General features: G+C 41.0%; 1 protein-coding gene across 1 annotated transcript in view; it reads left to right on the top strand.

The window, feature by feature from the left end:
• Window positions 1–9,141: 9,141 nt before the first annotated feature.
• The window catches only part of RAB1A (RAB1A, member RAS oncogene family), a 27,261-nt gene continuing 23,127 nt past the window's right edge, over window positions 9,142–13,275 (top strand). The window contains exon 1 of the mRNA XM_074341238.1: window positions 9,142–9,379. Within this exon, the coding sequence (XP_074197339.1) occupies window positions 9,357–9,379 (23 nt within the window). The 5' untranslated portion in view covers window positions 9,142–9,356. The remainder of the gene's footprint in view (window positions 9,380–13,275) is intronic.

Raw genomic sequence — 13,275 nt, 5'->3', positions numbered from 1 at the left:
TACTCAAAAAGAGGAAGCAGGTTTGACTTAGGAATTAGCATAGCATTTGGTACCTAGCAGACCTTTTTGAAGTATTTTTATGAATTAATGAATGATTGGATATAAAACGAGAATCACTGTAAAGCAGAGGTCTTAATCCCAGATTTTAAAAAATGTTGATTTGCTCACTCATAAATGGAACACTTGGGAATTACTCTCCTTCCTTAAGTTAAATTTATCTGGCTTCTTGGGCATCACCAGATCTCCAGACCAGTATCAAGACAACCTATTTGATCACAAGTTTGAGTTCATGTGGGAGGATACTCTAGAACTGGTTTTGCTCTTGTTGGGCAACAGTTTGAATCAGATACTGTTTTGGTAGCCTGGCCTGGAGGCTCATTCGCCACACTTTTTAAAACTTTGAGAATGTTAGATCAAGATTCTGGAGATACAATCTTCAGATCTAAGAGCATTCAGTGTTGTCTTAAAAAAAAAAAGTTCATTCTGAAGCATAGCAGTGGATAGCAATCTCCTCCTCACCCCCTAGCCAGTTAACTTACTGTGTGCCTCTGTCCTCTCAATCCTTATGCTCCAGCCTTGCTGATCTTTCAGCAAGCCCTCAAATACCATATTCCTTCTCACCGCAGGACGTTTGCACATGTTATCTCATTCTCCCACCCATACCTCTCCATTTCTTCATCTAGCCAAACTCATCATTTTGCCTCAGTTCAAACACAAGTTCTTCAAATATACTTTCTCTGACCTCTGCAGAGTAGGTGAGGTGCCCCACTACATGCTCCCATAGCACCTTATATTTGTCCATCACAACATATTTTGCAATTATAATTATATATCCTTAATTCTGTAATTATTTCTCCTAACGTGCTTATTTTTCACATGCTTATAAGACCATCCACATAGCTTACTCTATACATTAACATAACTTTAATATTCTCCTGCTGTCCTCAACATAATTTTACTATTTCAGCAAACTCTTGACTGGGAAAATAAAAGTTACAAATGACTTTATTGTTGATTCCAGGACTTTCTTGAAAGACTCATCAACTCTTCAGATTAAAGCATCAAATGACAATTTATACTCCAAGACTCTTTGAGCCCATTGCCTCAATTTCTGAGTCTATCAATCCTAAAATATTTTTTCATGATCTCTACCCAGTGCTAACCAAGACCTCTTTCTCCTCTCAGTCAAAGACCCACCTTAAATTAGACTTTTAAAATTCAATAAATAGCCCAATTTTCCCTTATCCATCTGTAAGATGCTACAAAGGCTGTCTATGTAGTGCTCTCCCTTACTCTGGTAAGCAATTAAAATGAGTTTTGTCATAGTAACTCGTTGCCTTGGTGATATTTTGGGGGAGGCATTTTTGATGCTAACAACCAATCAATGTGCATGTTTAATGCGATTTTTTTTCCTTGAAAAGCTGTTATTAAATCCATGGTGGAAATCAGTCATGCCTTAGCTTTGAGGAAATGCAGTAGTTGATTGATAAATCTCTCATGAGAATTTTCATTCTTCATAAGGGTATAGACCTGGTCAGTTTTGTTCATTGGTTTATCTCTGTGTCAGAGCAGAACAGGTGCTTCATATATTAAATAAATGAGTGGATCACAGAGTAGATGACAGAACAAGATGGATTTCATGGTGTGCAAGGGCAACTCTTACTGATAAGACTTCCTGGCTGAGACTCCTGTGGCAAAGTGACTCAGAAATGATAACTCCACTTTCTCACCCTTTCACTGTCACCCAATTCCATAAAACATCATACAACCATACAGGGTTTTACATGGAACTCTGATAGTGACCTCATTTGTCCTATAGCTGCTTATCTGCTAGATCATGATTTTGATCTGCCCAGCCTACTTCTGTAATATCACCATTAGGTAAAACAGAGGTTGTCCATAAAGATTGCCATTGTTTGAGAAGTGAGTAAAAATGAGGTCCTCGTACATAATATGTCAGGGTGGCTTGACTGATTGAAGAATGAAGGGAAGCAGAATATGCCACCTCAAAATATGCCACTTTGGCATGTGGATTTTCAGCTGAAGGCAATTGAGAAGAAGCAGATATAAGAAAACGTCTCTGCCCTCCCGTATTTGCCTAAAAGCAGGACATATATTTGTAAAGATGTGCCCCTCTCTCCTCTCTGTTTAGAAGGGCAGAAGTTAATCATCAGATACAACTCTAGACCCTTATCAGCCCAGAGATGACACTAGAGAAATCTCCATAACAAACCTTACTCACTAGTCTTTATCCTCCATTAATTCCCCCATATATATACACCTTCCCACAATTTCCACTGCTAGAAACTCAAAGCCCTTTTCCTTCCTCTTGTCATGTCTCTAAAAATTCATTATTCTTTTGTGAAAATGCTTCATAAACCCGTTCTAACCACCCCTGCGAGTTACTCATCTCTGCGTGCTCCCATGTGTACATAGAACATACACGTTAACAAACTTCTATTTGTTTTCTTCTGTTAATCTTTCATCAGTTTAACTTACAGGGAACTAGCCAATGAACCTAAAGTGAATAGAGGAAACAGATTTGTTTTTCCTCCTGTGAGAGCATCAGCTATGATCCTGAGCAGGAGGTGATGGTGCTGTGCCCATCGGTGGTGCCATGGCCGTAAGCAGAGCCATTATGGAGATCTGTCAGTCAATGGTGTGGTCAAGAGAAGCTTATCACTGTTATATATATATATGATATATAATATATATATATATATATATATATATCAGAAGTGATCAGAGGACCATGACTTGCTTTTCTATAGAGATAATCTAGAAACTTCACTCACTATGCATTTACTCAGCACTGAAAACAGCTTAGGCACTGTGTACAGTGATTGGAGAGAGATGAATATTTTTTAAAAGGCACATTGAAAGCCTTTGCCCTGAATATATTCCCTGATGGAGAAAAATGATCAACACCTCTGTGTTCAATAGAATTGACCATTTGTTAAAATATTTGTTGTTGATGTTACAAATGAGTCAGACACTAGATATTTATAGATGATCTATTATGGCTGAGCCCTGGAGACACAAAGAAGTTTACAATCCTCAAGAAGCACACACGGAAGGGTAACTAACAAAATTCCCAGGCCAACAGAGTTGTGAGGGGCTCAGTGGTGTTGGTGGTGGAAGTTCAGAAGAGAGAGGGATTATTTCCCACTGGGTGGGCAAGAGGGATTTCATGGAGAGAAAGGGAATTTAAACTGCATCTTTAGAATGGGCAAGACTTGGCGGAATGAGGAAAGGAGGTGCAGCTCAGAGCGAGATACCAGGGAGGGAGACAAGGGCAGAGGGAGCTGACATTTTTGAGGTTTCCCCAGGGCAGGCACTTTCACAAACATGGCCTTCATTTAATCATCCTCCAAAATGTAGAGGACAGTGATGGCAATGAGGTCTTTGCTCCCAAGGACACAAGCATTACACTTAAAGCAATTAGAAAACAATAGAAGCTATTAGGGAAAAAATACTGGACTGAATATAATCAAACGTGGTTCAGCTCTTGTTCACTGGGAGAGATTAGGTCTTAGTAACTTAACCAAAAGCCCACCTGATTGAGATCAGGTAGGTACCTGAGAGCTAGGGACAGTCAGGCTGTTGGAGGTACGTTCTATTGGAGGTCCAGGTTAACTAGCTGAGCCCTTTGTCCCCTGGGCCTGGGGTATCTGAAATGGTTTTGAGACCTATTTAGGGAATTTTCAATCTGATTTTATTTGACATTTTATTCCGTGGCCTGCCCTGCTGATGCTAAACACTGTGGTGGCCTTGGTGGCACCCTGACCTCATAAAATTTTGCAAACTGGAGACAACTCCACAGGAGGTGAAAGTCAGGGAACTAGGTGTTCAGACAGTGTTCTCTTCAGAGGGTTGAAGGCCTGGAGGTTGGTATCTATGGCAGCCAGAGTATGTGTAGCCAGTCCCTTCCTTTGCCCTTTCTTCCTGCTGACCATGCTGGGGGGGGATGGAGTTTCTTATCTGTTTGGCTTCAACGCATTGTTCCTGTCTCTGGGAAGATGGACTGAGCTTTATTTGTTTTATATGAGGATAAAGTAAAAAGATTTAAACAATCCTAGAGCTTACTAATAGGCCAATGCTTTCCTGAGGACCCAATCAATGAATATGTTGGATGTTTATTAGGTATAAGGTACTGTGCTCAGTGCCGTTGGGAAGGGATACAGTTTGTAGGTGTGGTCCCCGCCCTCGTGGAGCTCACAGTCTAGCTAGAAAAATAAAAGATATACATAAAATATTACAACTAATGGTACATAGTGCTGCCTGGTAGAACTTTCCACAATGATGGAAATATTCTATAATGTGCATTGTCTAATACAGTAGGCACTAGCCATATGTGGCTGTTGAAATGTGGATAGTACAACTGAGGAATTGAATTGAATTTGTAACTTAATTTTTGAGTATTTTAAATAGCCATCTATGGATCATGGCTTCTGAATTGGGCAGCTTTGTATGAGGCATTACATGAGTGCTAAAAAAAGAATGAGCTGAGGTAAACAAGAGGATGAAGATTGCTCACTTCAGGTGGATGTGGACAGGGATGGCTTCCAGGAAGGGGTGTGATTATAGGTGGGTTCTAGGAATATGTAGGATTCTGGTAGCAGAATGAGTGGAAGACGGTACTAGATTCTGGGAATTTTCAGAGCACTGCTGGGGGTACTGGAGAGTAAAAATGGAACAGAGTAGAGTCCTCTTCTGGTTTCATCTCATCTCTTGTGTTAAAAAGATGGTTGGGTTTGATGAGGCAATTCTCTCTTTTTGGTGCCCTCAGATGCTTCTTTTCCAGGGGACTCAGCAAATAAACTTAAGGGCAATGGGAAGAGCGCTAGAATGGGAGTTGGCGCAGATGGGTTCTACTCCTCCTGTGTCATTAACATTTCTCTACACTAATAATGAAATAACAGAAAGAGAAACTAAAAAAAAAAAAATTCCATTTATAACCACATCAAAACAAAACAAAAACAAACCTGGGAATAAATGACCAAGGAGGTGAAAGACTCTGAAAACTAAAAACATTGATGAAGGAAACTGAAGATGATTCAAAGAAATGGAAAGATATCCTGTGCTCTTGGATTGGAAGACTTGTGGTTATCAAAGGGGAAAGGGGAGGAGGGGAGGAGACAAATTAGGGATGTGGGATTAACAGATACAAACATACCTATGTATAAAATAGGTAAGCAACAAGAATATACTGTACAGCACAGGGAGCTATACCCATTATCTTGTAATAACCTATAATGTAATATAATCTGCAAAAATACTGAATTGGTATGTTTTACACCTGAAACTAAGACAATATTATAAATCAGCTAGGGGGTGCTTATAGCTCAGTGGTAAAATAAAGCGCATGCTTAGCATGCAGGAGGTCCTGGGTTCAGTCCCCAGTATCTCCATTAAGAAAAAAGATAACAACACCACAATTTGAGAGGCAAAAGCAGAGTAAAGGTAGCTACCTGCCCCCAGGAAGTCACAGCCTGTTAGAAGTCACAGAAGACAAAACTATTTAATAAACAAACAAACAATTAAAAAAAAGTTTGTCTTCCGGACAAGTGCCAATTAACAAATCCAGATGGTCTAGTCACACGAACCAACCCCCTTCACACACCTCAAGTCCTTTTCCTTAGCACAGTTCAGCTTTCAAAAAGCCTATCTTTTGTTTCAGCAACTGTTGAGTTCAGCTCCCACTGGGCCCTCTTTAGTTATTACTGAATAAAGTCTGTCCTACCACTTTAACTAGTGTCTGGTTTGGTTTATCTTTGGCAGTCTTCTGTTTTTTGTGCTGATTCAGAAGGAGGACAATTTCTGGTAGTTCCAGTCCTGCCACAGCAACACAGCTTTAGCTCTGACTTCGAACCACATAGCACTGCCTGTCTTCCTCCTCCTCTTCCCCTCTTCTCTGACTTGGATGGGGCCTTGTTCCTAGGCTGGCAGGTAAACTGGCTATTTCTGGGGCACTTTTAGCCTCTCCCTTCCCTTCACACCTTTAGATTCTCTCTCTCCCTCTCTGGAACCGCCCCTCCTTTCCATTCTAGGTGCAACTCCCCTAGGTCAGAACACATCATTTCTTGCCTAAATGAATCTAATTACCTTTTAACTAGTCTCCCTACTTCCAGTCTCATCAGAACTCCAAAGTGCTCCTTTTAGCATACTGAGCTGATCACCTCACTTTCCTTGGAAACTTCCGTGGCTCCCTACTGCCTAGGGAATAAAGTTGAATCTCCTTAGCAGGTATGTGGAGCGCCACATTATCTCACCTTAACCTAAATGTCTCCCACCTCATTTCCCGTGGAACCTGTGATCACCATTCCTTAAACATAAGTGTTATCTGCACATTTCTAGGGTTGTGTTTACATTCTTCTGTCATTCTGGGACAAATGGCTCCCTTGCCCCCATTTCTGCCAATGATCAAAATTTTATTCTTTTTTCAAGGCCTAATTCAAATACATCCTCCTTCGTGGAAGCAGTTTGAGTTGGAATTCCCTCCTCTGTACTTCCACCTCATATCACTTTCTGAAGGTCAGGTTCATAACTGAGGTATAACTTATATACTGTTAAATTAGCCTTTAGGTGTATAGTTCTATGAGTTTTGACAAGCATATACAGTTGAGTAACTAACCATCACAGTGAAGAAATAGAGTATTTCCATCAAACCCGAAAGTTCCTTTGCAGACAATGCCCTCCTTCCATTCCTAGTTCCTGGCAATAACTGATCTGATTTCTGTCCCTATATACCTCATTTAAATTTATTTTTTTCATTTTCCCTCTAGACTTTGTTTGTGTACACATCTTTCTCTCACTGGGTTGTTACTTTGCAGACAGAGAGTTGTAATCATTCACTTTTCTATTCCTTATGGCTCCAAGCACAAGTCCCAAACACATTTATTACATGCCAGCTCATAAATATTTAATAAAAGAAAAAGAGAAGAAGGAAAAAGAAGGAAGGAAGGAAAGAAAAGAATGAGCCAAAGAACAAATGGACAAAGGGCCCTAGGAGAGTTCTGATTCGACAATAGGGAAACCAACAGGGCTCATCTTAGTTGAATGAGTTATTCTGAGTTATTCATCTGAACTATAAAAGTAGCTACTCTTAAACACCTAATACAAAATATATTAAAGTTTGAATCAGCAAAACTGATTTTTTGGTAAGGAAATCTTAATGTAAGTGACATATAAAGTGTATTGGGGGGTGGGAAACAAGCACCCACCAATCCCAAGTTAAGTTGCTTCTGATCTCCTGGCATATTACAACACCACAACTATGATATGAGGCATTCTGTCCTTGGTATACAGCAGGGACACTTAAAACTGAGGGAGAAAGGGAATGACTATTTACCAAGTGCCTCCAAAGTCATTATACTCTGTTTCATGTTTTATTTAATTCTCACAACTACTGTATCACTTAGGTGAAAAATTATTAGTTATTCGTTAGGAAAGGAAATAAATAATTATAGGAAGTATAGAGGTATACCTCTAAAGGGAGAAAAAGGTTTAAAATCTTTATCTTTAACTCAGGATGAATTCTTCAGAGATTTTTCCTAGTTTTTCTTCTGTGAAATCATAATAAGCAGGAAGGGACAAGAGTCCAGGTAATAAACACTTTTAGATGTCCATCATTGATCCATTCAGGGTAATTCTGATATGATAGCTATGTTCATTTCTGATGCCAACACGATGAGAAGGAATTCTAGTGTACTGTTTGATGAGGTTGTCAACTAAGGCACATGCAGGAGTTTGTGCTTTAAGTGTTGTAGTCAGTAAAGGGTACATATTTTGGTGTCACAGAAATTTAAAGTGATTTTGCAATCAGTCTTTGGAGATAATTTTCCTGTTTCTTAGAACAAGTTGGAAGATAAACTTTGGACAATGTATTAAACTATGCCCTTTGTAATTAAGGAACCCAAGATAATGTGTTAAAGTTTAGCGGAGATTTAAATTCCTGAGCTGATTAAAGAGAGCTGTTAAGACCATAAGGTTTGGAATAAAAAATTCTACTGTTGATATTATTCCTGGAGTTTCCAGGCATCATATAGTGATGATTTGCACTATCGCTTATTATTTTTCAATCTTGTAGAATGGCTCAGAATTAAATAACAACTAAAAATAAGTACAATTCAACCTGAAAGGCTGGAACCAGGGCAAGATGATCAGGAATTTTTGTCTGGCTCCGGGCTATGTCCCGTTCATGCAATGTGGAGGCACTGAAAGGCGTAGGGGTAGTAGATGGAAATGTTGTTTCAGGAAGATGTCTAGCTGTTGGTGCAAATTGTCTAGGGCAAAGAAGAGACAGAAGCAGATTAGATCCCTTAGAGGCTGCGGTAATATCCAGGCTGAGGCGATCAGAGCAGGGCTGGAAAAGTAATGGTAAGAAAGCAAAAAAGAAAATGGCAGTGCCTGCGGCCAACACTGGACGATGACCAGACCCAGTGATGTTGGGTGAGTGAGGAAGAGAACTGAAAGAACGGTTTCATGTTTTCCAGAGACACAAAGTTTTCCGCAGAGGCCCCATGACTATTCTCCCATCCTTCGAGCGGACGTCCTGGGAATGAAACGGGAAGCTCGCCTCAAGTTGGTCAGACCAGCAAAAGGCGCACAGGAGGCAGGACCGGCCAGGAGTGTCCTCCAGCACCCTCGTCCCTCCGCCTTGACACTCAGGCGGTCCCTCCGGCTCCGACCTCTCTCTTCATCCCTCCGGGTCCCCAGGTCCCCATCCCCCGCTTCACCCAGCAGCCGGCACCGCCCTCTGTCCCTCCCCTCCCCCTCCCCCTTGGGGCGCTGACTCGCCGGGCTGCCACGTCTCACTGATGACATCACCAGGGAGCTCGGTCTTAGCCAATCCGCTAGGGGGAGTCCGAGCGAAGTCCTAGCCAACGAGTCAGCGGGGTGGGGAGCGGGGAGGGGCGGAGCGGGGGGGGTGGTGAGAGAGGGGGGAATGGGTCGGGCGACAATCCCTCAAATACGCATGGGCCAGAGGCGCGGTGTTTGGCGGGAAGCTGAGTCCTGGCCGCCGCGTTGCACCGTCTGTCTCCAGCGCCCGCAGCCTCTTTCGCAACTCTCTTTCCCAGCATGCCAAGCGGTGCGGCCGCCCTTTGGGCTGTGTAAAGGCCCCTCGATCTAAGGCTTTCCTATTTCCTGGTTCGCCGGCGGCCATTTTGGGTGGAAGCGAAAGCTGAGTGGCGGCGGCTGCTGATTGTGTTCTAAGGGGACGGAGTCGGGGAAGACGTTTGCTCTCCCGGAACAGCCTATCTCATTCCTCTCCTTCGACTACCCGTGGCGCGGAGAGTCAGGGCGGCGGCTGCAGCAGCAAGTGCGGCGGTGGCGGCGGCGGCAGCTGCAGTGACATGTCCAGCATGAATCCCGAATAGTGAGTGCAGGAGAGCACCGGTCGGCTGGGTCCGTGGGCCAGCTTGGGAAAGCTTAGAGGGGGCGAGGAGGGCTGGGGCGTGGGTGGGGGCCTCGGCCGGGGTGAGGTGAGGGTGATGGGGCGGGAGAGGTTGGCGGCCGGGTGTCGGGCCCCATTGTCTGACGGAGGAGGGGCGGTCGGGGGGAGGGGTTGGGCCGAGGGGTGAGCCTCCCGGGCCTGGACCCGGTCTGGTTGGAGGGCGTAAGTGCTGGACCGGTGCGGAGGAACAGTCCACTAAGGGGGTTGCGGCGTTTGGGAGTCGGTGGTGGGGCGGTGGGAAGGGGTAGCTTCTCTTGGAGGCTGTGGCTTTTGAAGGAGGACTTGTTTTTAAGGGGAAGGGATAAGGTGGGAGAACTCTCCTAGAGGGCACTGTCAGACCCTGGGCCCGCACCCTGCGGAGCTGTCAGAACCGTCGGGGTGGAAACCAGCTTTACTTGTAAATCTTGAGCTTGTTGGCTCTCTCTTCCACCCTCCCCGCCAGGTTGCAGGTAATATGGATGCTTTACAGAACTGCGTGGGATTGAGGGGAGTGAGTAGATGGTGAGAAGCGATTTAAAATTTTTAGTTGTCTTTTTTAGTTATTTCCTGGAGTTGTTCTCTCACTCCCTGGGCCCATTTCCTTCCTAAAAACCTGGGCATTTGTGAGAATTTTTTTTTTTGGAGGACACTGAAGTCATTTTGTGTAGGTCAAGGGAAAAACAAAACATAACACCAGCATTAAAACCTGAGGATATCTTAAATTAATCACCAAATTGAAGGAAGACTTTGCTGTCAAGTTGAAGGAGAAAAGAATGTGTCCTATGGTGGATCTGTAGGTTTTGGATTACCTACTTTAATGCTTGCAGATAGGGAATGAGGTTCCATGACGTGTCATGAAAAGTTAATGCATTTCTTTTTCTTGCTTACTCAAGAAGTCACCACAGCAGATGTGACACACCTGGCACCTTTCCTGGGAACTGGTGTTCACTTTCCTTGGGAAGATTTTGTTGGGGTCTCCTTAGTGGCCCTTAAAAACATCCTTCCATGGTTTGCATATATAAATTAATGAATAATTGGAGGAGATTTAATTGGTATTCCTCTTTGGTGTCAGAAGGCTTTGGGGGAGGGGAAAACTTTTTTAAAGCAGAAATCGGTATTTGTCCTAATTGTTGAGTTTATTTGCTGCTTTGGTCAGCTGCTGCTAAACATTTCCCTTAAAAGGTCCACCCATCAGTTTAGCTGATTGTCATGTGTGTGTCACATGGCTCTTGCAAAATGCATTCTGACTTCAAGTTTTGTAATACTTTGGTTTGTTGCTGAAATGCCCCTTTGTGTACTAAGCAGAAGCCATAGTATTTTATTAAAATTTTATATACCTTAAGAAGTTGAGGATAATGTTCTAATAGTGCTATATTTGCAATGTTGGCGGGTTTTTTTTATCAAGGTCTCCAAGGACAAAGTTGGTTTTTCGTACTTGGGCAGAGTTGAACTTGAGGTCCCTAGTTTAGTAGTTTTCTTGGCAACAGTAAAGTACATGGATTTTCCATTATATGGAGGTTTGTCCTCTGTTCAGAGTGTTTCTTCTGTTTGCTACATGTATTTAGTACTGTAAATAGATCTTGAAGATTAATTGAGCAGAACCATGACAAATGATTTAGACTGAATTTGTTTTTCCTTTTGTAAAATTGGACGATGGTATTTATTCCTATCAAGGTAGTTTCGAGGCTCAAGTATATGTAAAAGAATTTGGAAAACTGCAGACTACTCTGGGTGGTGTACATCATTATCATGTAAGACATTCTAGTATTGCTAGGATTCAGAAATTTAATCTTTACCCTCAAGGAGCTTATAATGGCATATAAAAAACAGATTGTATATATATTAAATACCAGTAGATATGGCATATTCCAGATGTGTGGCATGGATTGGAGCAGCAAGATTTTAAAGGAAGGTGTAGGGTTGTGGTTGGCTAATAGGGTTCAGGAAGATCTTATAGAGAACAAACTAGTAAGGGAATTATTAGCAGTAAATTTGGAGAAGCAGAGGGAGTGAGGAGGATTTTTCAAGGGGGGAAAAGAAAGAAGAATGGTTAATAAATGGCAAGGATGGTAATTCTTAAGTAAATACAGTGCTAAACCACCCTTTCTTTTGAGGACTCTAGATTAAGGGTCTCAACAGAATCAAACCCAGAAATCATTTTTATATTTTCATGGCATCGAGTATGCCAGTACCTGGACTACTGTGTTTATAGTCTAGACTGTGTCTAGTAAAATAATCTAGGAATTTGGGAAAATCTTTGGAAAAGCACTAGTAAAAATTACTTAAGTTGAGAGGAGGTGGTATTTTATTAGGGAAGGTCACAAGGTCAACCAGCAAGCAGATTTTTAGCAGTCTGACTTCAGCAGTTTCTTTTTTTTTTTTTTGTCTTTAATAAAGTTTGTTACCATCCCAAAAGTAATCAGAGAAAAATTGGAAAGTAGAGAAAAGAAGGAAACTGTTAGAGTTTAATCACTCAAATACAAGTCCATTTGCTTTAAAACCTTGTTCTAAACTTGAAAATCCTGTTTTTTCTTAGTTAAAACTTTTAATGGATGAATACCTTTCATAATTCCACAATGTTGTCCTAATAGCTAACGTTTATGGCCAATTATATGCCAGGGGCAATACTATACCTTTTAATACATGTGTGTTATAAGCATACACTTTGTATGCTAATGTGAAAAAACAGTGTACTAGATAATGTTTACAGGTGCACCCCGTATGTTCCTTGTTTTGATGTATCATCTATTATTTATCTTACTCCTTTTAGAAACTTCTAAAATCTCCTTTATGTGTGCTGCTGAATTTGGTAATGAAAATGGGTTCTTGACAAAAGAAAAAGTTGGTTTTCAGAATGAATGAAATTTCAGATTTATATAGGTTGACATGCGATTACCTTTTGGTAGATTTACTACTGAATGCTTTTACTTTATGATCTTAAGTTGTAAACTTTTGGTTTAGGAGTGAGGAGGATAAGAAATACATCAATCCATGATTAAATTTTAAGCTGTCTTTTTGACTACTTTCCTTGTGATTTGGAGATTTGGAAGAAATGATGGCCCTAGGTTATCTTTATAGTGTACATGAGGGTAATGACCCACTCATTTGAATTTCAAGTACTACAGACAAAAACATAATGCAACTAAAAGTGGAATCTGAACAGTGGAAAAAGTAGATGGAAAGGATCAGAGCTTTCTTTTTTTTTCTGGGGATTTCAAGAAAGATTTTGTTAGGTGGTGAAGCAGGCAGTGATTATTTCAGCACACTAGTTAGGAAATACTTAACATTATTCTCATACCACAAACATTTTTCCTAATCCATTAGCTTCTAGCATATTTTTTTTAGTGTCAAGAAAATCATTTTGGCTGCTTCATTTGTAAGGAATGTGTTGAGAATAAAGTATGTATACCTATCATGAATATACCAGTTAACTACGGAAGGAAGAACTATATGTAGTAGTCTACCTGGATTGACTAGTTTGTTGCAGGAAAATGTTGTAAAAAAAGTTTACCTTGTTTTTAGCTTTTTAAAATTTCATTCACAACTTAAGATTTAATCAGTCTCTTAAACTTTTTTTTTTGCCAGCACTGTGCTTTGAATAAATGTTTTTTAACTTAAGAGCTTGAAAGTAAAAATAAGTTAATCAGTTCTGTTATCTGACAGAATGTAACTTAATTATTATATCATTACTACCTTTTACATAATTTTTAGTTAGAATTTTTTTAATTAGGAAAGAAGCAGAAATCAACTAAAAATATGTTTTCTTTTTTTTTTTTGTGGCAGTTCTAGAACTTTATAGACAATCAGCAGTTCTCATCCGCATTAACTGTAGATTTATG

Source organism: Camelus bactrianus, chromosome 15 (assembly GCF_048773025.1).
Source record: "Camelus bactrianus isolate YW-2024 breed Bactrian camel chromosome 15, ASM4877302v1, whole genome shotgun sequence".
Taxonomy (NCBI): domain Eukaryota; kingdom Metazoa; phylum Chordata; class Mammalia; order Artiodactyla; family Camelidae; genus Camelus; species Camelus bactrianus.
This window is presented reverse-complemented; position numbering and strand designations above follow the sequence as displayed.